The sequence below is a fragment of the Lissotriton vulgaris genome, chromosome 2_1, assembly GCF_964263255.1.
Source record: "Lissotriton vulgaris chromosome 2_1, aLisVul1.2, whole genome shotgun sequence".
Classification (NCBI taxonomy): domain Eukaryota; kingdom Metazoa; phylum Chordata; class Amphibia; order Caudata; family Salamandridae; genus Lissotriton; species Lissotriton vulgaris.
Genome location: NC_141687.1, coordinates 987,187,412 through 987,210,109, shown reverse-complemented (window position 1 = coordinate 987,210,109; position 22,698 = coordinate 987,187,412). Strand labels below are relative to the sequence as shown.

General features: G+C 43.2%; 1 protein-coding gene across 1 annotated transcript in view; it reads right to left on the bottom strand.

Moving 5' to 3' along the window:
* Positions 1–22,698, bottom strand: part of STK39 (serine/threonine kinase 39) — a 1,290,321-nt gene that overhangs the window by 484,744 nt on the left and 782,879 nt on the right. The window contains exon 8 of the mRNA XM_086958759.1: positions 20,851–20,984. Within this exon, the coding sequence (XP_086814885.1) occupies positions 20,851–20,984 (134 nt within the window). The remainder of the gene's footprint in view (positions 1–20,850; positions 20,985–22,698) is intronic.

Sequence of the window (22,698 nt, the reverse complement as noted above, 5' to 3'; positions counted from 1 at the left end):
ATGAAGGCCGTTGTTGAATGGAAGGAGCATAGCCACCTCAAACTGAATGCAGACAAGACGGAGATCCTCATCCTCGAGCCCAACCCCTCAGCATGGGACGAATCCTGGTCGCCCGCATCACTGGGGACACCCCCCACATCCACCACCCACGCACAGGAAACTCACCATGACCAAACAAGTAAACGCTGTCTCCTCCACTTGTTTCCACACCCTCCGCATGCTCCGCAAGATCTACAGATGGTTCCTAACAGAAACAAGGAAAACAGTCACCCAGGCCCTAGTCAGCAGCAGACTTCACTACGGAAACAACCTCCAACTTGGAGTCCTGACCAAGCTCATCAACAGGCTGAGTTTATACGATTCACCACAAACTATGTTGTACATATCAGCTGGGAGGAGAAATCTTAGATGTTTTGTTAACGGACAATACACAACAGTTTGACAGTTTTCGGTTTGAGCTGAACTATCCACTGCACTCAAATGTTTGAGCATCTGGATATGCAGATACAGAGAGGTTGTTTTAAGCACAAATTGTTGCACTACACTTGCCACCATCACAGATCAGATTTCTAGGTGGATATCACATCGACTCTCACTAGCAGATCATATGGGGCTAATCATGGTGGTGTGGCTACCTAACCACTCTACTTATTTTTAAATAAATTACTCCCACTGATGGCGGGAATCTTCTTGGAGCTTTAAGCACATGAAATTTGCCTAGCTGGAGCTGGGAGATATTACCACAAATGAAATGGGAAATCCTCACATTAAAATTCCAAAAAGGAGGGTTCGAGACTCCAGACTTAGAACTCCATTATCTATGTGCCCAGACCCACGCACTTCCTTTCATACCAGGCAGTATAGACTGATCACATGCTGACAGTTCTGTCACAATCCTATATTGGAACCCCACTCACCGCTAATCTCAGGTATTGCGTACAATGGAGTACACCAAAAGATCATGGGACAGGATGAGGAAAAAAACAGGCGCAGATGGTCGTTATTCCCCTAGTCTACATCTAGGTCATCACCTACTAATACTGGCCACGCATGAGAGATTGGTGCAGTCCCAATTGCAAAAGTGAGGTCTGCAAAACTGTGGTGACCTATTTAGGCAATGCACCTTTTCAACCTTAGCAGAAGCCTTTGGGGAGGGCTAAGTCACCCCCTGGTGGTTTTCATGTAGCATTGCAATAAAGGCAACTATAGGATTAGGATCTACAAGTTCCATGACGAGTCCCCTGTATTCACCACGCTTGAGACCACATAGACTGGACTCTAGAGGAGATTCAAGCCCCGGCTCTGGGAGCTAGGAAGAGCTGGGAGGAGGAACTAGGTCATGTAATTCTGGCTGAGGTATGGGAGGTATGGCTGTATGTAAACTGAGCAAGCATCATCTAAGAGTGAGCTTCGTATTATACACTATACATTTCTGCAGCGGGTTTACTATATCCCTAAGAAACTATATAGATATGCCCTAAAAGAGGATGACTGATTAGCGGGTGGACGATTCATCCACCTACCTTGGGCCTGTCCTGCAGTCTATAAATACTGGGAGGACATTTTCTCAACCCTGGCCATGATGACTGGAGGTGTGCTCACTGCAGACTGGTGCTTAGGCACCTTGGAATATGTTAAGATTTTGTATAGGAAATTTGTAGCACTGGGCCTCTTGCTGGCCAAATGACTATTAGCCTGCAAATGAAGCAGGAAGCGAGCCCTCAAAATTTAAGCAATGGATCACAGACTTAACATATTGTAATGAGCAACTGTATGGGATAATACTACCCCCACCTCAGGCCTGGAGTCATATATCAGCCCTTGAGAACATATCTACTACAGCACTCCATTGACTCTCGCCTGGAGGATGCTTGAACCCACTGATGGCTACAGAGGAGTCCACTAATATTACCTGTCCGTTGATAGTATTTTCTCTGCCTACATCTTTGTTACACTTTTTCTGCTACTGCACCTGTATTCCTCTTATTGTATATTATATTTCCTCACTGCTGTGCATGTCAAAATGATTAGCTAAACTTTATTTTGCTCACCTCTCTCAAGACTTTTTTATTGCTGACAGTATGGTATATACTGCTCTGTAATGTTGGAATGGAAATAACCAATAAAATGATTTTAAAAAACTTAAAAAATTACTTTAAAAAATGTATACATTTATAAAGTGGAAGTGGTCCTGAGGGGACCCCTTGCCTTTGCAAATGCATTACCAACTTTTTTAAGGCATCAGTAAAATGTCAATGTTTTGAGAGTGAATTTCAGATGGAAAACACTGATACATTCAATACTGATTCATTATTTGGAGGGAACGTCTACAATATGCCTTTTCCAGATACCGAATTGGTACATATTTGGACTCCCATTTTAGGAGTCAGTAAAACGTTTCTGACTCCTAAAATGGGATTAGTACATAAGAAAAAAAAGCATGTTAACTGTTGCAAATGCCAAATGAAAGCATTTGCAATAGTTAAAATGCTTTGTACTTCTGGCACACCGTTCATTGTACAGTACAGAGCTATAGCAACCTATGGTCAAACAACACTATAGAAAAACACTTAAATAAATGAAGAAGAATGGAAGAATGAAAAAGAGTAAGGATAGGGAAAATAAATAAACAACAGAAGAAAAGAAAGAAAGCATACTTCACAACGGAGCAGGCGACAGGGTCCTGCACGGTCAGGTTTCGCAGCCTCACAGAACAGGGCACACAGTAGTTTTAAATCGCACATTAGCTGGTGGACAACTGCATATTCTTTAACCAGCTGACAGGCAATTACCATGTCCAAGGTATCCAGAGGCAGCCTGCAAGCTAATGGCAGCTTGCAATCGACCTGGTTGAGACTCCTGATGAAAACCCTTGCTTGAGAGATTACTATGTTGTGCAATCATCAATGCATATCACTGTCAGATCATGACTCTCTTCCAGACTCGGTGCAATTCACGGGATGCAGCAATTCGCATTTTCATATATATATGCCATTAGGTAGTTACAGTTAGGACCTAGTTTCCATGGAAAAGCGTTTTTTGATTTGTCAATATCTTTGGCGCCGTTTGATGAATCTTCACAAAATGTTCAAAACAAATGGCCCGCTCCGGTCAGCTCTTGTCTTGAAAGTTTTGGGGTGATTCGTCAAGCGCGGGCTGAGAAAAAAGGGGTCCCAAAACGCATTTTCTCCATGTTAATTTCCATAGGAAAATGTTGTTGTGGCTACAGCCCGTACTGCTGAACTCTTTGCTTTAAACACTTTAAATCCTTTCAGTAGTTCCCCTGAAATGTAAAAATAAAAAAATATCGATATCTGGTTACCGGGGTGGACCGCAAATCTCCCTGAGCACGAGATTCATTCTGATTGGCTATCAACACTCCAAACCAAGAAGTGTCGACAGCCATCTTGTAACCGAGTCACAAGAAAAAAGGGAAGAAAATTATTAAGAAAAAGAAAAAGGGGCAGGGTAGAAACACCCTGACCACCTAGGCCAGCTCAGGGGGTCCAGGAACCCCCATTGCCCAAAAAAAGTTATGTTTTAAATTTTTGGTGAAATTCGTGCTGGGTTCCCAAATCCTGCTGAAAATGTAAAAAAAATAAAACAAAGCCCCCGGGTCGGCCAGATTCTGGAGCAGTGCACAATTATCAAGCGGGGGCCAGCGGGGGACAACGCAGCCCCTGGGAACGCCACCTCCAAGGGGCTAAAATAATACAATAGCATAGGGGGGCTCCTGCTCCCCACGCTGGCCCGGGGACCACCACCTCCCTGGGGCATTTTAACATTTTGGGTTGGGGGCCTCATGGGCCCCCCAAAGCCCCGAGGACCACCACCTCCCAGTGGCCTCGATGTTTAAATGTGGGGGGTTGTGCCCCCTCCGCAGCTCCGGGGACCGCCTCCTACCCGGGCAAAATAAATTAAAAGTAAGTGTGGGGGTCTCACGCCCCCCCACACTGCCCCGGGGATAACCACCTCCCCGGAACACACAGAAATTAGAATACGGGGGTCTGTTGTGGACCCCGTGGACCACCATCTCCCCGGGGCTGTGCAAATGCCCGGAGGGGGGCCGCACGGCCCTCCTCTTGGACTCCTCCATGGCCCTGAGAACTGCAACCCCCCAGGGCTGGCTCTTGCAAAGACACGGGGTGCCCACCCCTTGCTCCTGCTCTGTCATAGGAAACGTATGCTTTGCTTCGTGGAAGCGAGAGCAGGAAACCTGCTCTCGCTTCCAAGAAGCAAAGCAGAATTGCTTTTGGACAAGGGGAGCTGCATGTTAGCAGCTCCCCTTTCCCAAAAGCAATGCCCGCTCCTGCAGGAGGCGGAGAGCTGGCTGGAATCATGGGGGCTCCCCCGCAGTCCCCAACGTTGAGGGCCCACCCTGGGGGATTGGTTCCCCCGGTCCAGAAGTGGCCCAGGGGAGGGGGGCCACGCGGCCCCTCCTCCTGGCACAATTTTTGAAAAAAAGAAATAGGAGGCAATGACCCGGGCGATGGGGTCTCCGGAGCAAATAATGGCCTCAGGAGGGGGGTCGCAGCGCACCTCCTCCTATTAAAAATATATATATATTCATAAACATATGGCCATACCCCGGGGGATGGGGTCCCCGGGGCCACGCGGCCCCATTCCTGTTTTCTTTTTTTTTAAAGCATAAAATATATCAAAGGCCCTGGGGGATGTGGTCCCCGGGTCCCACAATATATTATGAGAAGGGGGTGGGGGGGGGCACACAGCCTCTTCTAAGAAAAAAAGGGAAAAAACGAGCATCTCGCCGGAGGTCTCGCCCCCTCCCAGCAGCACCCTACAAACACGCCTCCTGGCAGGTTGTGGGTTGGGGGATTAAGTCCCCTAGATCCTTAAGGATCCTTAGGGGCCAACTAGCCCACCAGGTATCTCCAGTAAGCCCCACATAGTGGGATTGCTGAGACGTGGTCCAAGACCATGCCCATTTTTAAACCGCTCTGCAAACGCGCCTCTTGGCGCACTGCTGGTGGGGAGGTGAGGTCCACATGCGTCCTGAGGGCCTCAGGACTAAAGTGGATTTCATCCCCAGAGCAGCAGTGCGCCAGGAGGCGGGTTTGCAGAGTGTTGTAAGCAGGGGGCGTGGCCTCAGACCACTCTCAGCAATCCAGCTGTGTGGGGCTCAGGCAAGAGAACTTCTTCCTCCAACCAAGAGCACACCAGGAGGAGCCTTTGCAGAGTAGTGCAGAAAGGAGGCATGGCCTATGTCCACCTCTCAGCAATCCCACTATCTGGGACCTACCAGAGGTGTTAGGTAGGCTAGCTGGCCCCTAAGGACTCCCAGCATTGATGGGGACTTTAATCCTCATCCAAGAGCTCAACAGGGAGGATATTTGCAGAATGGTGGGCAAAGGGAGCGTGGACTGCTATGGGAACTTACCAATGCTATTGTGTGGGACTTACTGGAGGTAATAGGAAGAATAGGTGGCCCCCAAGGAGTCCATGGAGGCCAGCTACCCCTCCTGTTACCTCCAGTAAGTCCCACACAGTGGTATTGGTATTGTGGAGAAGTGTGGCTCACTGGTTAGAGCAGGAAGACCCTGAAGCAGAGGTCAGACCCGGGACCAGGGTTCAATTCCCGACGCGGCAGGGTCTTGAGCTCAAATGTCCATGGACTCGATAATTCTCGCTTCGGTGCCTGACCTAATCATGGGTTCACACTCTGCAACTCTGGGCATTAAGCTTGCTTAATCTCCACAATGGCCCCCCCGCGGCGGGATGCCTGGCTTTCACCTTGGGGATGCCCCGTAGGGGCTATCTCACAGGGAAAAGCCAGGACGGGTTCCCAAGGCAAGCGCGGAGATAGCCCTTCGGGGGTCGATTCTGGCGCTATATAAGAAACATAATAATAATAATAATTGCTAAGAGGTATTCGGAGGCCACGCCCCCCTTTCTCCACCACTCTGCAAACACGCCTCCTGGCACAGTACGGTTTCGGGGATGAAGTCCACTTTGATTCCCGAGGGACTGTGGGGGCCAAGAAACCCTTCTGGTACCTCGAGTAAGTCCTATGCAGTGAAATTCCTGAGCACTGGTTGGAGGCCCACCCTTCTTTCTGCACCACTCTGCAAATACGACTACTACGCTATACTTATAAATTAGCATTTAGAAATTCAATGAAAAAAACGTAGGTTTCAGGGACATTATAGTTAGTAATTAACATTTAAAAAAACATTAGAAATTCACTGAAAAAAATAAGTTTCAAGGACGTTATTGTTAGAAATTAGCACTTAAAAAACCTTAGAAATTTACTAAAAAAACACAGGGGCGTTATAGTTAGTTGGACATTTCACTCATACAAAACCAGAGAAATTCGGCCGTTATAGTTAGTTTAGCTAACTATAACTTGCGCCCCCGCAATGCACTGCTGATGACGTCACATATTATATCACTCATGACTTGGTCAATGACATCACTGATGGCATCTCACATGACATCACTGATGATACCACTGATGACATCATCCAGTGACTGTGGTTCTGAAAAGTTTATACTCCACGGTGTATTGAAGAATGAGTGGGTGTATACATGTCTGAATGCATGATTTAGAAGGTGCATGACTGACTGTATAAGTGAGGGATTAAATGTATCTTAGTGAATGCATGGGTGAATGACTAATCTGTGTGAATGTCTGTATTAGTCTGTCGGTGTGTAAGTGGCTGCATTGGTTGGTGAGTAGCTACATGAGTATCTATATGGGTTAATGATTGGTTGTCTGAGTACCTGTATTGGTGCCTGATTGTCTGTGTGGGTGGGTGGGGGTGTGTAACTCCATGCATGGATGTGTGACTGAGTAATTCAGTGGGTGTATGGGTTCATGTGTGCATCTGTGAGGGGCTGTTTGGGTGAGTGAGTGTGTGTATGGTTGTGTTGGTGAGTGAATGGATGTCTCAGTGGTATGTGTGTGAGTAACAACATATGTGAGAGGCAGTTAATGTGAGTGTTGGAGAATATAACTGACTATATGTGAGAGTGAGTGATTGTGAGGGTGGCTGCATAGATGAGTGTGTGCTTGTGTCAGTGATTGTATAAGAGAAAGTATGTGTTACTATCTTTATGAATAAGTCGGGTGATGTGTGTATAACTGTATAGGTGAGTAAATGGCAGTGTGATTGATTCTTTGGGTGACTGACTAGGTGTGTGAGGATTTATGTGGATGAGTGCCAGCATGTGAGTGTCTGTATGGGTGTATGAGTGCATATATCAGATGCTGTATTGATGAGTGACTGCATGTATGAGTGACAGTATCAGTGAGTGTGTAGACCTTTGAATCAGTGAGTGATTATGTTCTAACTGGTATTGGTGTGTCTATGGTTTCGAGAATGGTAGTCTGGATTTAAGAGTGGATGTATGAAAGGTTATATTAGGTTGTGAGGAGGTGCATCAGATATTAAGTGGATTATGCCATCAGTGATGTCATCAGTGATGTCACTGACCATGTCATGAGTGATATAATATGTGACATCATCAGCAGTGCATTGCGGGGGCGCAAGTTATAGTTAGCTCAACTAACTATAATGGCTGAATTTCTCAGGTTTTGTACGCGTGAAATGTCCAACTAACTATAATGTCCCTGAAACCTGTGTTTTTTTCAGTGAATTTCCAAGGCTTTTTAAAAGCTAATTTCTAACTAGAACATCCCTGAAACCTATGCTTTTTTCAGTATATGCATATATATATATATATATATATATATATATATATATATATACTTGATGCCTGTGGGTATATGGTTGAAAGAAGAGGACACGAGGCTAGTGAACACAATCTCGCCACGATTTTTCCTGCATGCACTGAGTTCCCAGACGTTGCATTTTGGGACTGGTAGTCCTCGTAATTGGAGCAGCATTATGAAGAACTCATTGCAGGTGTGCCTCATTCCACTGGGAAGGAGGGGCTGTATTTAAAGACTGTTAGTGGGAAAAACGTTTTTATTTGGATTGCTGGCACTGAAGAAAGCGATGACCTGAAACCGGTCTTCCTACCTGATTCTGAATAAACAGCCTGTGAAGCCCCTGCTGTGTCCTTTGTTCTTCAACCGTAAGGTGCGAAGTGTTTGACTGAATGTTAGCGCACTGCCCGTGATGCGCACAAAGGACCCTTTCAGTAAAAGAAGGTCATAGAGACATGGGAAACCTGTTTTGAAGTTAGCCGAGGTGTCGGAGTATTTATGACCCACCATCGTGACCTACAAAGCACTGAGAAGCTGCTGGAGTATAGCGGGTCAGGACTGCTTGACAAGACGCTGTCACTGGATTTGCGCCTTCATACTTGATGCCTGTGGGTAGATGGTTGAAAGAAGGGGACACGAGGCTAGTGAACACAATCTCGCCACGATTTTTCCCGCATGCACTGAGGTCCCAGACGTTGCATTTTGGGACTGGTAGTCCTCGTAATTGGAGCAGCATTATGAAGAACTCATTGCAGGTGTGCCTCATTCCACTGGGAAGGAGGGGCTGTATTTAAAGACTGTTAGTGGGAAAAACGTTTTTATTTGGATTGCTGGCACTGAAGAAAGCGATGAGCTGAAACCGGTCTGCCTACCTGATTCTGAATAAACAGCCTGTGAAGCCCCTGCTGTGTCCTTTGTTCTTCAACCGTAAGGTGCGAAGTGTTTGACTGAATGTTAGCGAACTGCCCGTGATGCGCACAAAGGACCCTTTCAGTAAAAGAAGGTCATAGAGACATGGGAAACCTGTTTTGAAGTTAGCCGAGGTGTCGGAGTATTTATGACCCACCATCGTGACCTACAAAGCACTGAGAAGCTGCTGGAGTACAGCGGGTCAGGACTGCTTGACAAGACGCTGTCACTGGATTTGCGCCTTCATACTTGATGCCTGTGGGTAGATGGTTGAAAGAAGGGGACACGAGGCTAGTGAACACAATCTCGCCACGATTTTTCCTGCATGCACTGAGTTCCCAGACGTTGCATTTTGGGACTGGTAGTCCTTCTAATTGGAGCAGCATTATGAAGAACTCATTGCAGGTGTGCCTCATTCCACTGGGAAGGAGGGGCTGTATTTAAAGACTGTTAGTGGGAAAAACGTTTTTATTTGGATTGCTGGCACTGAAGAAAGCGATGAGCTGAAACCGGTCTGCCTACCTGATTCTGAATAAACAGCCTGTGAAGCCCCTGCTGTGTCCTTTGTTCTTCAACCGTAAGGTGCGAAGTGTTTGACTGAATATATATATATATTCACTGAAAAAACCATAGGTTATAGACCATATATAGTTAGGAATTCGCATTTACAAAACCTTATTTTACTCACACAAAACCATTGAAATTCCATATATAGTTAGTTGCACTAACTATATATCGCGCACCCGCAATCCACTGCTGATGATGTCACATATTACATCATTCATGACATGGTCAGTGACATCACTGATGACATCTCAAATGACATCACTGATGACATCACTGATGACAACATCCAGTGACTGTATGTTTCTGTAAAGTTAAAATATGTCTTACATATTGAAGAATGAGTGGATGTATAAGTGTCTGGATGAAGGATTTAGTAGGTGCATGACTGACTGTATGAGTGAGTGATTAAATGTGTCTCACTGAGTGCATGGGTTAGTGACTAAACTGTCTTAATTTGTGCATCATTATGTCTGTTGTTCTGTAAACTGTTGCACGTGTTGATAAGTAGCTATATGAGTAACTATATGGGTTATTGATTGGTTGCCCAAGTATTTGTATGGGAGACTGAGTGTGTGTGTGGGTGGCTGGGAGGTGTATGACTCTGTGCATAGATGTGTGAGCAGTTGATTCACTAGATGTATGGTTTCAAAAGTGCATGTGGAAACAGCTGTATGGGCGGTTGACTGTGTGCATGAGTGTATTGGTGAGTGAATGGATATCTCAGTGCTACATGTCAAAGTAAGTACATATGTAAAACACAGTACATGTGAGAGTTGACATATATAAATAACTGTGCATAAGAGCCAGTGAATGTGTGAGTGGCTGTATGGATCATTGTGAACTTGTATCAGGGATTGTATAAGAGAGTAAATATGTGTTAGTATATGTTTGAATAAGTAAAGTTTGTATAACTGTATAGTTGAGGAAATGGAGGTGTGATTGATTCTTTGCATGACTGACTAGGTGTGTGAGTAACTCCATGGATGAGTGACAGTCTGTGAGTGTCTGTTTACACTGATTGTATCTAAGGTTATATTAGAGTCTGAAGATGTTCATCGTATTATCACATGAATGATATCATCAGTGATGTGATCAGTAATGTCAAATGAGATGTCATCAGTGATGTCATCAGTGATGTCATTTGAGATGTCATCCGTGATGTCATTTGAGATGTCATCAGTGATGTCATCAGTGATGTCACTGACCATGTCATGAATGATGTAATATGTGACATCATCAGCAGTGGATTGCGGTTGCGCGATATATAGTTAGTGCAACTAACTATATATGGAATTTCAATGGTTTTGTGTGAGTAAAATAAGGTTTTGTAAATGCGAATTCCTAACTATATATGGTCTATAACCTATGGTTTTTTCAGTGAATTTTCAAGGTTTTGTAAATGCTAATTCCTAACTATATATGGTCTATAACCTATGGTTTTTTCAGTGAATTTTCAAGGTTTTGTAAATGCTAATTCCTAACTATATATGGTCTATAGCCTATGGTTTTTTCAGTGAATATATATATATATATATACATACATATATAAACATATATCATCTGTATATCTATATAAATACAAACATAAATGCATGCATACATATACTTATATGCATACAGATGCATGTTATTTACATGAAAGTTGAAAAAACACTAATAAAAGCAAAGCTAAAAAGCTACCTCATTACAAACAGAATGGCTTTAACTTAAACGAGGGCGAGATCTATTGCATTTTCAATGCTTGTTTACTTTGGTTCCATCAAGAAGGCATTCAGATGTGTCACACATTTGCTATAAATTCTGAATGTTAGCACTCTAGTTGCACATTAGATCACTGTAGTAAAGCTTCTGCTCACCAGGGACGTCTGCTGCTGGTATTCAAAGTGCATGTTTCAGTCTGCATGTCAGAATTTTTTAAATGAAATAGAAGAGGATTTGAGAAGTCACTCAAAATGATCCCTAATTTTTCTTTCTGAAGCACTAATCATACTTTCTATGGCAAAATTAACCCCCTCATGTTGTTCCTTTTTAAATTGAGTGTTTTCAGACTTACCACTTCATTCCAATCAAGATGGCTTCTGGTGTGCAATACTTTTGTCATAAGTAAGACTGTTAGCGCTCTAGTTGTTCTTCAGAACACTCTGGGACATTCTGTCATTGGGCTATACTTGGGGTACATCTGGGTGATATTTGGGCTACATTTAGGCTCTTTTGTCTCTGGTGGCCATCTTGGGAGACTGTATGTCAGAATTTTTTAATGAAATTGAAGAGGGTTTGAGAAGTCACTCAAAATGTGCCCTAATTTTTCTTTCTGCAGCACTAATCATAATTCATATGGCAAAATATACCCCCTCATTTTGTTCCTTTTTAAATTAAATGTTTTAAGAGTTACCACTTTATTCCAATCAAGATGGCTTCAGGTGTGCCATACCTTTGTAATAAGTAGGACTGTTAGCGCTCTAGTTGTTCTTTAGAACACTCTGGGACATTCTGTCATTGGGCTATACTTGGGCTACATCTGGGTGATATTTGGGCTACATTTGGGCTCTTTTGTCTCTGGTGGCCATTTTGGGAGACTGCATGTCAGAATTTTTTAATGAAATAGAAGAGGATTTGAAAAGTCACTCAAAATGTGCCCTAATTTTTCTTTCTGCAGCACTAATAATACCTTCTATTGCATAATATACCCCCTCATTTTGTTCCTTTTTAAATTAAATGTTTTAAGAGTTACCACTTTATTCCCATCACGATGGCTCCAGGTGTGCTATACCTTTGTAATAAGTAGGACTGTTAGCGCTCTAGTTGTTCTTTAGAACACTCTGGGACATTCTGTCATTGGGCTATACTTGGGCTACATCTGGGTGATATTTGGGCTACATTTGGGCTCTTTTGTCTCTGGTGGCCATTTTGGGAGACTGCATGTCAGAATGTTTTAATGAAATAGAAAAGGATTTGAGAAGTCACTCAAAATGTGCCCTAATTTTTCATTCTGCAGCACTAATCATACTTTCTATGGCAAAATATACCCCCTCATGTTGTTTCTTTTTAAATTAAATGTTTTAAGAGTTACCACTTTATTCCAATCAAGATGGCTTCAGGTGTGCCATACCTTTGTAATAAGTAGGACTGTTAGCGCTCTAGTTGTTCTTTAGAACACTCTGGGACATTCTGTCATTGGGCTATACTTGGGCTACATCTGGGTGATATTTGGGCTACATTTGGGCTCTTTTGTCTCTGGTGGCCATTTTGGGAGACTGCATGTCAGAATGTTTTAATGAAATAGAAAAGGATTTGAGAAGTCACTCAAAATGTGCCCTAATTTTTCATTCTGCAGCACTAATCATACTTTCTATGGCAAAATATACCCCCTCATGTTGTTTCTTTTTAAATTAAATGTTTTAAGAGTTACCACTTTATTCCAATCAAGATGGCTTCAGGTGTGCCATACCTTTGTAATAAGTAGGACTGTTAGCGCTCTAGTTGTTCTTTAGAACACTCTAGGAGGCTGCAGTAGAACACAAAGGAATCAACTGACAGTCTCTGTCCTTGTTGGATGTACATGTTTTACTGAGAATGTCAGACTTCATTTTCACATGACTGAGAAAGATAATGTGAATTTACAGAAAATATGCTTTCAGTTTAGCTTATAGATCCCCTTCCAAACCACTGTGGGAAAATCATGAGATATTAGTTTTCTTTCAAACAATATTCATGATATCACAGCAGAAGGTTTTTTCACATGGTAAAATCACCTTAGAACCCACCACAATTCCTAAAACGAGTATGGTACCATCAACAAATGATTTATAATGTAACTAAAGTCCTAAAACCCTCTATTAACTACAATGCTTTTTAATGAGGTGCTATCATGTATATTGGTCCCAAGATGGCTGCCAACACTTCTTGGATGAAGTGCTGACAGCCAATCAGATCAGATGTGTGGTTAGGCTCCGCCCAGATATATATCTTTTTTTGAACCTAAATTACTCAAAATCCACTGGAGCACATATATTGAGACCTAGCAAAGGCACATCGGGCTAACAGTCCCTACAATTTTGCCAAGTTTCGTGCAAATCCATTCAGCCGTTCGAGCTAAAAGTGAGGCCAACCGCCCTATGGAAATTAACATGGGAAAAACGCGTTTTGGGACCCCCCTTTTTTCTCGGCCCCCCCTTGATGAAACCCCCCCAAATTGTCAGGGGCTGCTCAGAAACAAAATGTTCAATTTTCCTGAAAATTTCAGCCAATTCCGTCCACAAACGCCAAAGTTATTAGACATAGAATTTTCAAAAATCCCATAGAGAAAAACTCCTAACTATATATACCTACTGGCGACCGCCAGTAGGTAATATATATATATATATATATATATACACACACACAAACAACTGAACACATTCATGTAGCTCCAATTCAATTAAAACAGCTTCAAAGCCTCTAGTTTGGAGATTTATTTTAAGCACCTGATTTTCAACTGAGTATATTTTAGGACACCATGACAATGAACTAAGCTTACCACTGTCACCTGAGAAGACACGGCCACTTTGAATGGTTACTCATTCTAGGGTCATGGGTGAAAAGAAAACCTTTAGACAAATATAAAGTAAGACAGCAAAACCCACTACAAGGCAATATATCTTACCACAGGATGTCCTATAGGCAGGCTGTCCTGCATCTTTCGCTGTGGGCAGTAACTAACCCTCCTCAAGTCTAAGACAGGGCAAAGGAGGAGGAGAGTGGCAAGGATGAGACAGTACCTCAGGAGAGCTCAGATGGTTGAAGCGGAACTGCTGAGGGCCATCATGGGTGTTAAGTCTGTCAGCCTTAGGGTTGTTTTCCCCCAAAGGTTTTGCCTCCTACCCTCCTATCCTTGCAGCATTTGTTTTCGTTGGCCCAGCCATCTTTAACCCACACCTAGACCAAGCAGTATATCCAGACACTACAAGCGGTGCCCCTCTAGTCCTGGACCCTTGGAATCAGTGCTAAAAGTGCCCACAGAGCCCAAATCCATAAGTGGGTCCTTAGAACATTTTCAGCCATATAGTGCTCTGAGAAGAGATCAGTACCTATCTGCTTGTCGATCTGCCTAAGGTATATCATCGGTCAGTCTCTTCCCCGCAACCTCATCCAGCAGCTCCCAGACGACGCCTCCTCCTCGAACACCGGCGGCCTTGCCCAGCAGAACGTTACCTAAGCAGAGACTGGGCTCAATCCACTTTATGCATCAGAAATGCGCTCCATCGCAATTGGCTATAACATTTGACATTACCCCAGTCTAGTGCACTTAAATGTCTGCAGTTCGCGTTCTGATATTTTTAGGCACTATTTTTCACTTTAAACTTTAACAATTTCTTATTCCTAACTGTACTGATTGGATTTTTGTTGTTTTGGTGTGAAAAACGTACTACATTTTACTCTGCTTTTCAAAATTGGGGCGGGATTTTTTGTGCTGTATCTACACTTTATTACTCTTTGTGTGCCGCATAAATGCTTTATTTATTGCCTTTAAGTTAAGCCTGTTTTTGTGCTCAACTACCATAGGGTTAAGAACAGGTTAATTGTGGCTCATACTGACAAAGATTGTGGCAGTTGCTTGAGAATGGCTGGCACAACCCCTCAACCAACCTAATTTCTCAGAATTGGGCACTGAGGAATGCATGACGTAGTACTTTAATCCTGGAAAGAGGAATGGGTAACATAGCAAAAAGTACAGTCCAACGCCTGCCCTTCATAGCCCTTTGGTGTAGCTGGATTAATGTCCTGTTGCAGCAAAGGGGCAATGAAATCGCCTTATTTAAGTTTTAAAAAAAAGTTTAAAAAATTACCAAATCATCTGTTTTTGTGATTTTACCGATAACCCACCCACACAAAATATACACAGCCTGAATGCCCAACCTTCCTGGGTGTTTCCTGTGCTATATTTTTTGACTCTCCTACATCCCTCTAACTTGTGACAAAAGTACAGGCATCTGTATGTTAACAGATTCAAGAGCAACTTTGTTTCCCTTAGCATTGGATCCCAGAAACATGTGCATAAAGACAATACCAAAATACAAATAGGCGTATCGTATCTACCAAACCCACTCACCTACACTGCATATAAACTTTTCTTATGTTCACTCTTACCTTGTATTGCCCTAGGAAACCAAACTTGATGTTTAGAGAACTACATGATTTTATATAGCCATTTGCAAACTTAAATAATCCTCAAAAGATGTGGTTTAGAGCACATAAATAATATGCCATAGGAAAAGGAATTGTGCAAGCTTTGCTGCCTTTAACCATGATATCTACCAAGAAACAACAGCCTACCAGTAATAAAACTGGCACAGCGGGCACTGCCTTTCTGAAACTGATAATAATAAACATCCTGCCTAAATTAAATATACATTCCCATATGATTTACTAGAAACATTAGTCTTGCTAATTAAGATTCAAATTAGTGCTGAAATTTCTCATCATGCACTCCCATCCTGTTGGCTCACTTACATTTATTGCTGTTAGGGGCAGAGTGAAGATGTTAATATTTCCATGAATTAAGAATGGGCGGAAAATCCGTTACGCTCGCGGATTTTGCGGATTTTCGGTAAATTCGCAATCCGCGAGATCCGCGAATTCCCCGCAAAATCCGCAAATCCGCGAGCAGCGGATTTTATGGCTTGCTCGCACTGTTCGCGTGAATTCGCGGCTTCCCAGGTCAACTTCGCGCCCCGCGAATAAGCGCTAAATTGCAGAAATACGATTTTAGCAAAACTGAAACTACTTACCAGGTTCAAAAGTTCAAGCTCATCATTAGTAGCCATTTCCTGTAGTGCTTCCTGAGAGGCCCCTCCAGAGTTCAGTTGCCTACTTGCAACTATTATGTGACCCTGCTCTGACCCTCAGAATAGTTACACAAAGGTCCTGAATTACAGCTAAGGCAGACAAGCAGGAGCCAGGCTGGAAGTTCAAATCCAGTGACACATTAATCAGCCCCTAATTCATTATTGTCAGTTGGGGCAGGGCAGGTGTTGTACCTAATTTTGCAACAATGAAAGCACTTAGCAAGTGCAAAAGATCACTAATCAGGAAGCACTAAGGAAGCAGGTGCCAGCTAAAAAAATATTCTGTGACACATTAATCAGCCCCAAATTAATTCAGGTCACTTGAGGCAGGGAAGGTGTGCTTTGCTTTGCCACAATAATGTACACTGGACAACCAGAGGGTGCTGTGATGAAACAGAGGGTGGCATGGGTGGGCCAGAGGGTGGCATGAGTAGTCAGAGAGTGGCAGTGGTGACAGAGAGTGGCAGTGATGAAGAAGAGTGTCCCAAACAGGCTGGACACGTAGAAACAACAAGTTCGCAAAACTTGCGACCCGACAGGTAAGTTCGCGTTTGCGAAATTGTGCAAAACCCTCGCGAACTGGCAGAAACCCGCGCGAACACAAAAAAAAAAATCTGCAAATTCGCGAGAATTTGCGGATTTTGCGGATTGCAAGTTCGCAAATCCGCAAAATTCGCGAACGCGAGGTTCGCAAAATTCGCCCATGCTTAATATGAATACAGACAAAGAAGTGGAGTATGCTTCATACGGAGCCAGGTAAGTAAATCAATGTTTGATGGTAGAAAACTATGAAAATTATTAACCTCTAATCTACTGTAAATATGTGGCTGTGGTGCCAAAGCTGCATATTTTGCTCATTTTCCATAGTGAGTTAAGTATGTGCATAGAGAGAGAAAATAATTTGCTATACCCATAAACATAGTAAACAGTCTAGAGCAAGTTAGACAAAACGGACTGACAGATTTAGTTGCAGAGAGTTAAGTAATTTTCTTTGATACAAAGTAGAAAACTAATGAGCGAGGATCCATGCCTAAACAGACACAATGCCCTACCTGAGCCTCTCCTTTCATAAAGCTCTTAGAGAAAATTAGTACTGCTCCTATAGATTGTACTTTCTACTAATAGTCATGACAGAGGTACAAACATTCTGGGAGATCCGTCAAACCTGTTGCACCGTTTGATTTGCCTTGGAATATGTGATAGAGCAAATGAGTGTATTCTAAATGACATGGCTCAGAAGAAATTAAACATTTAATTTTCCACAGGAAACCCACTGACTAATATAAAGTGGAAACGTTCATAATATTGGCAGGCACTTCTGCAAAATCTGCCCATGAAAGTCCCCACCACTGGGTGGAGCAGTACTCTCCTTGGAGATATCAGTCTGGCCCATTCTCAGTGGCCTAACCCAGTTTTACCGGGTGGAAAGCAAAGCGCAACACTGGGGCTCTGTGGTAGGAAGCGACCAGAGGCTCAGGCCAGTTCCCACCTCACCCCTCCATGAGCAGCTTAGGCAGCACGACCCCTGCCTCCTATCGTGCCACCCAGAACTCATATGGCAGCCCACTGTATCTCCCCAGCTCTCACTTACCACCTGCTTAGGGATTGGGAAATGGGAGTAAAAGCTTCACTGAATCAAGTAGGAAAATATGCCTGAAAGGACTTAGTAGGTGATTCTACACTGCAGAGAATTTAACTCATGATCCACAGGCAACTTGTAATCGGGGCCAAAATAATTGGATCTCCTTGCTGATTTTGCAACAGAAAATTCTCTATAATATATCACATACTCTTTTAATTGAGTCTTGCAGTTTATAAATTGCTAGGTCTACAATTCTCTATGTGGAGACCCCTAATTTATTAAAAAAGCTCTTCTGGACGGGGCTTGCAGCCCAACATGGTGGCCACACTCTTTTAGAGCAACGTGGTAAGGCAAACTGTAATCCTTCATAATACTACCGTTGTGGCTACATTGAAATCTGCTGGTTGGTTTACCACTGTCCAGACCAATTCCATTACACTGGGACTCCCCTGAAACTGATGTTGAGAGCTGGTGCTGCAACCTGAAGGAGGGAGCAACCAAAAGCGATTGGCGACCTGAGGCGGCATCCACTGTGATCCAGCAGGCAGTTATAATCCTGGTTGTAGATTTGGAGGGGAGGCCCACAAAGATGAGCTGGGATTGCCTGAAGGCTGAGTGGGTGAGGTCACTTGGCTGAGGTGGCCTGGCAACCTAACTTAGTAGTTGGCTGTTGAGTATGAGGGGACTGTCCAACCCACCTGACACTGGATTCTTATGGAGAAGCTAATGGGGGATCTGTGGAGCCAAATGTAAAAAATTTGTTTAGCTGATAACACTGCGGGAAACGTCCTGCCATGTCTAGATGGCTTCATTAAGATGGGTGCAGGTGTGCTGGAACCAGCATGACCCATATGGGAGTGCATAGGACCTGCCGCCTCTGGTCTCCACCCTCCCCTGTTCTGCCTGCTGGAGCTCATCAGGCTTGTGATATTGCAGTATCACTTCTGTAAGACTATTTTTGTGGGCTGTGAAGGGTGTGCTCTCTGTGATACAAGGATTGACTGTAGAACTATGACCAGTGATGGATGTAGATTTTGTGCTGCTCCTGAGAGCCTTGATATTGCTGTGTAGCAGGATGGGCCCCCATACCGACTTAACATTTCTTGGGGCTCGCTGTGCCCAACTGCCTGCCTTCAACACTTTTTCCCAGAGAAGAGGCCACCTGGGTCACTTCCTTTTGCTCCCCTTTGCCCTTGGGGTAGTGGCCTGCCTGGAGGGATTGAACCGGATGAGAATGCAGCCGTACTGTGGTGGTTGAGGAGTAACATTATTCTGGCCCTACTGGGATGTTGAGGCCAGGGTTGAGGTTTTCATACAAGACTTGGACCTCATATTCCTTTTCCAACATGGGAAAGGGCAAAGGACGGCACCCAACAGGACAAGCCAATAGAGATAGTGGTGCCCCTAATTGGCAATACGAAAGGAGAAGCCTATCCGGCATGAATCCTACAGTCCACCAAGAGTCCGGGGAGGCGCAGGTGCTTCAAATAGAAAGAGTGGACACCAACGTCTCACTCGACCGAAAAGATCTCAGAAACCTAGCAGACAACACTACTGAGGCACAAATGTGCATCTCAGAGGTCGAAGATGACGTTCAATCGCTTGTGAAAGATTAGCAATGCTTTTGTGGGATTTTGGTGAATCTGGTGAGAACAGCTGAGGATGTGGACAGCTGGTCCTGACATAGCAACTTAAGAGGGATTGGGATACCTGAGGGTGCAAAGAGCACTAAGATGGAACAATTCTTCCTGGAGTGGTTCAGATCATAGATCCCAGAATCTGATCTTTCCCCTAGCTTTATTTTGGAGAGAGCCCCCATAGTACAGACTTTGAAGTCACCCCTGGGTGCTGATAATTGTGCAAATACTGAATTATTTTGACAGAGATCTTATCCTGAGATTTGGACATCAAATCCCAGACCTTCAATCCACCAATGCTAAAGTGTCCATTTTTCCAGACCACACAGCATGAATTCAACAGTTGTGAAAGTCCTGTGATGGGTCAAGGTCAAGCAGAAACTAAGGGCCATGCAACTTAAATACATGCTATCTCCAGATAAATTGAAAGTAATGCATGTTGGGAAGTCCTTCTTTTTTGACATCCCTGAGAGTGTTTGGAAATAGGTGGGGGAATGTAAATTGTCAACTATTTGGAGGGAAGTCCCAGGAGAGGACGCATCACCTAAGGCAATAAGAAGTCGGCCAATGATCAAAGATACAGGAGACATTGTGGCACTAAATCCAGAAACAGAGGTATGACCACATTTGAGGAGGGAACAACCTAAGGCACTAGTGCCTTAGATGCCACTGATCCAGGTGTATTGGTGAAGAATACACAATGTTCTTGCACGAGTCCATGGTAGGGAGTTGGCTGTCGATCCAGGACTCACCCTGCTTGGAATTATGGCTTATGAGCGTGGAGATTGAGCTTGGAGAGGATCTGCATTTAATGGTCTAGTACTTGTTAAGAGAGACATAGCAAGACAGCTGCAGCCGTGGAGGGAGTTACGGTGGGGCAGGAAGGTGGGGTGGGGAGGGGCAGGGTGGGGGTTGTAATAAATAAAACAAATTTCGTAGCGCGCCTTGCATCGCAAAATGCGATGCAGTGAGTGCTACGAAATTCGTTTTATTAATTACATTGTTTACTTACCTCCAATTATCCATATTCCGGTTTTTAGCACCCCCGCCTTTCTGCCCCACCGGACTCCCTCCACGGGCCGTGGCTGTAGCAAGATATTGGAGAGGTTCCACTGCCCCATTTCTTGTATATTGTAGAATGGTATAGAGGCATGGAGATGTGTGCGGTGGCAGAGGGTCAGCATATAAAGCTGGTGGCTGTCCCTTAAAACATACAAAACGATGGTGAGGGTAGCTGAATCAACTTCACTTATCAGATTGGGAGGCCTAGTCTTGTGATGTTAGACTGGAAGAGTATGTTTGAGCTCATCCATCTTTATGTTTGTACTTCTATTTCATGTTGTCCTGTAAAACGTACTGGTAATTTCTAGACTGGGTAGTGGGATTGGATTGTGGGGAAAATATATTACTTTGTTAACATGTTGTGTTATGATGCATTAGAATCAACATTAAGAAATTATAAAAAGCACTTCTGCAAAAGCATTAGTCACACATTTCAGTATATGCACAATAAAAGAGACAAACTATATTTGCCCTTTGCATGTAGACAGCATCATTTCGTTCCGACATTAGGTAATATTTAATACAGTTGCCTTCGTTAAACCTTCTAAATAAACATAATAACCCACACAAATAACTTACCTCTTTGATGGATCTTTTTGAAGACATAGTGAAATTAATTTCCTAAATGATTTACCATACTTTCTCATCATTTCTTTGTCTTCCACTCCTGTCTCCAAAGTAGGAGGATCGTTCTGCAACGTCAACATTAACACCTAAGACGGAACACAAAAATAAATCAAATTGTATGCAACAAAAAATAACATTATAGTGTATGTGTTGTATCCTGATTTAGTACGGAGGGCAGGAGAAGAAAGAATTTATCATTTTAACCTGGCAAATTGACGTTAACGCTCTTATATTTGGGATTGCATCTTTGCCTAGTGTGGGTTTGTTTGGCAAAATACGATAACTACTTTTGCTGCGAATGAGGATGAAACAATGTTTTAAATGGGCTGTTACTATCACGTATCAGAAAGAACAGAATGCAACTGTTTGTTTAGGTCAAGCCAGCTGGAAGGAAGTTGCCTTTCAGCAGCATTTACGAATTCGAGGACCTATTCAAAATTGGAAGTTTTAACGTGTAAATGTATTCACTTCCACACCTACTATTTTACTTAGGTGTAAATCTACTCTTTTTTGCAGGAGGATCTATGAGTGGAAAGTTACCACTAGTAACGTCTCACACAAAGGCGAAGATGTCCCTATGAAAAAATTATAGGGATGTTTCCTAATGTTTATTTCTATTTTAAACAAATTGAAAAAAAAATCATCTTTCTGTGTGATCACCCCATTTTTGCAGACTGGTATTGCTGGTTTTTGAGCTTTGCAAATTGGCGCACTAGTGACTAGGCCACATTGTATGTGCTATGACACCTAAAACATGATAAAATTGGCTAATCCCCAATTGGCATATTTAACTTTCTAGAGAGGCAACAGTATTTGGTTCAGGAAAATATACCAAATGCATGCACATGTTAAATGGACTGCAGCATATATTGTGCATTCCACTAGGATCATAAAGAAAAAATGGCTTGAGGCCTACCTCCGTAGCCCAACTGCTGCTGCTTCAGTTGGCCTGTCAAAATAACCCTTTTTGACAGTGAAGAGGCCTACTTTTAAATATTAATATTTCTTTTTTATTTTGAAGGTACACCTAAGTAGTCCTTGTAGCCCACGTGGTAACGTGCCTACTATTCAAAAGTGGTATATGAAAGATTTTAGGGTTAGCATTTACCCACAGTGACTAGCCACAAAAGGTATTGTTTTAGCCCACAAGGCTGTCGCTGAGTCTATGAGAAAAACTAATGTTTAGATAAAATAATAATTCTGTTATCTTTGGTTTGGGTTCAGCAACAGGAACGATGCAACCACTAATTATAATGTTTATTAATAAATCAAATGAATGGATGGTAAAGATGGATTTGGATAAATATTTAGGAAAAGTTCCCTTTAAAAAATTACACTTTTTCTGTTGTACGTCCGGTAGGCTAATAAGCATTAGTCTGCCAGCAGATGGGCCCTACGAGTGCATCCCTTTAATAACAGGTGAAAACTGCCCGAAGAGCAGAAACAATGTATTAGGCATTTTTTGGCAGAAAGATGTGGGTGCCAGGTTGTGATTCCTATCAGGACAGGAAAGGCAGTTGGGGACGGTTCAAGAACTTCATTAGCTTGAAAGGGACATGGGTGAGGCCTGTTTATTCAAAGTTATATGTCAAGGGAAACCAGGGGAATAAAACCTTTCTTTCCTGGGCCATATGTAACCAGCTGATTCTTGTACTAGTGTGGGGTAGTTACGTATTTAGTTATTCGCCATGCAGAGTTAATTAAAATCTTTACAAGGCAGAAAACAATGAAGTACAAAGCCCTACTACCTGCAACAGACAGCATAAAATACAATATTCCCATATATAATTTTTGCAAAGA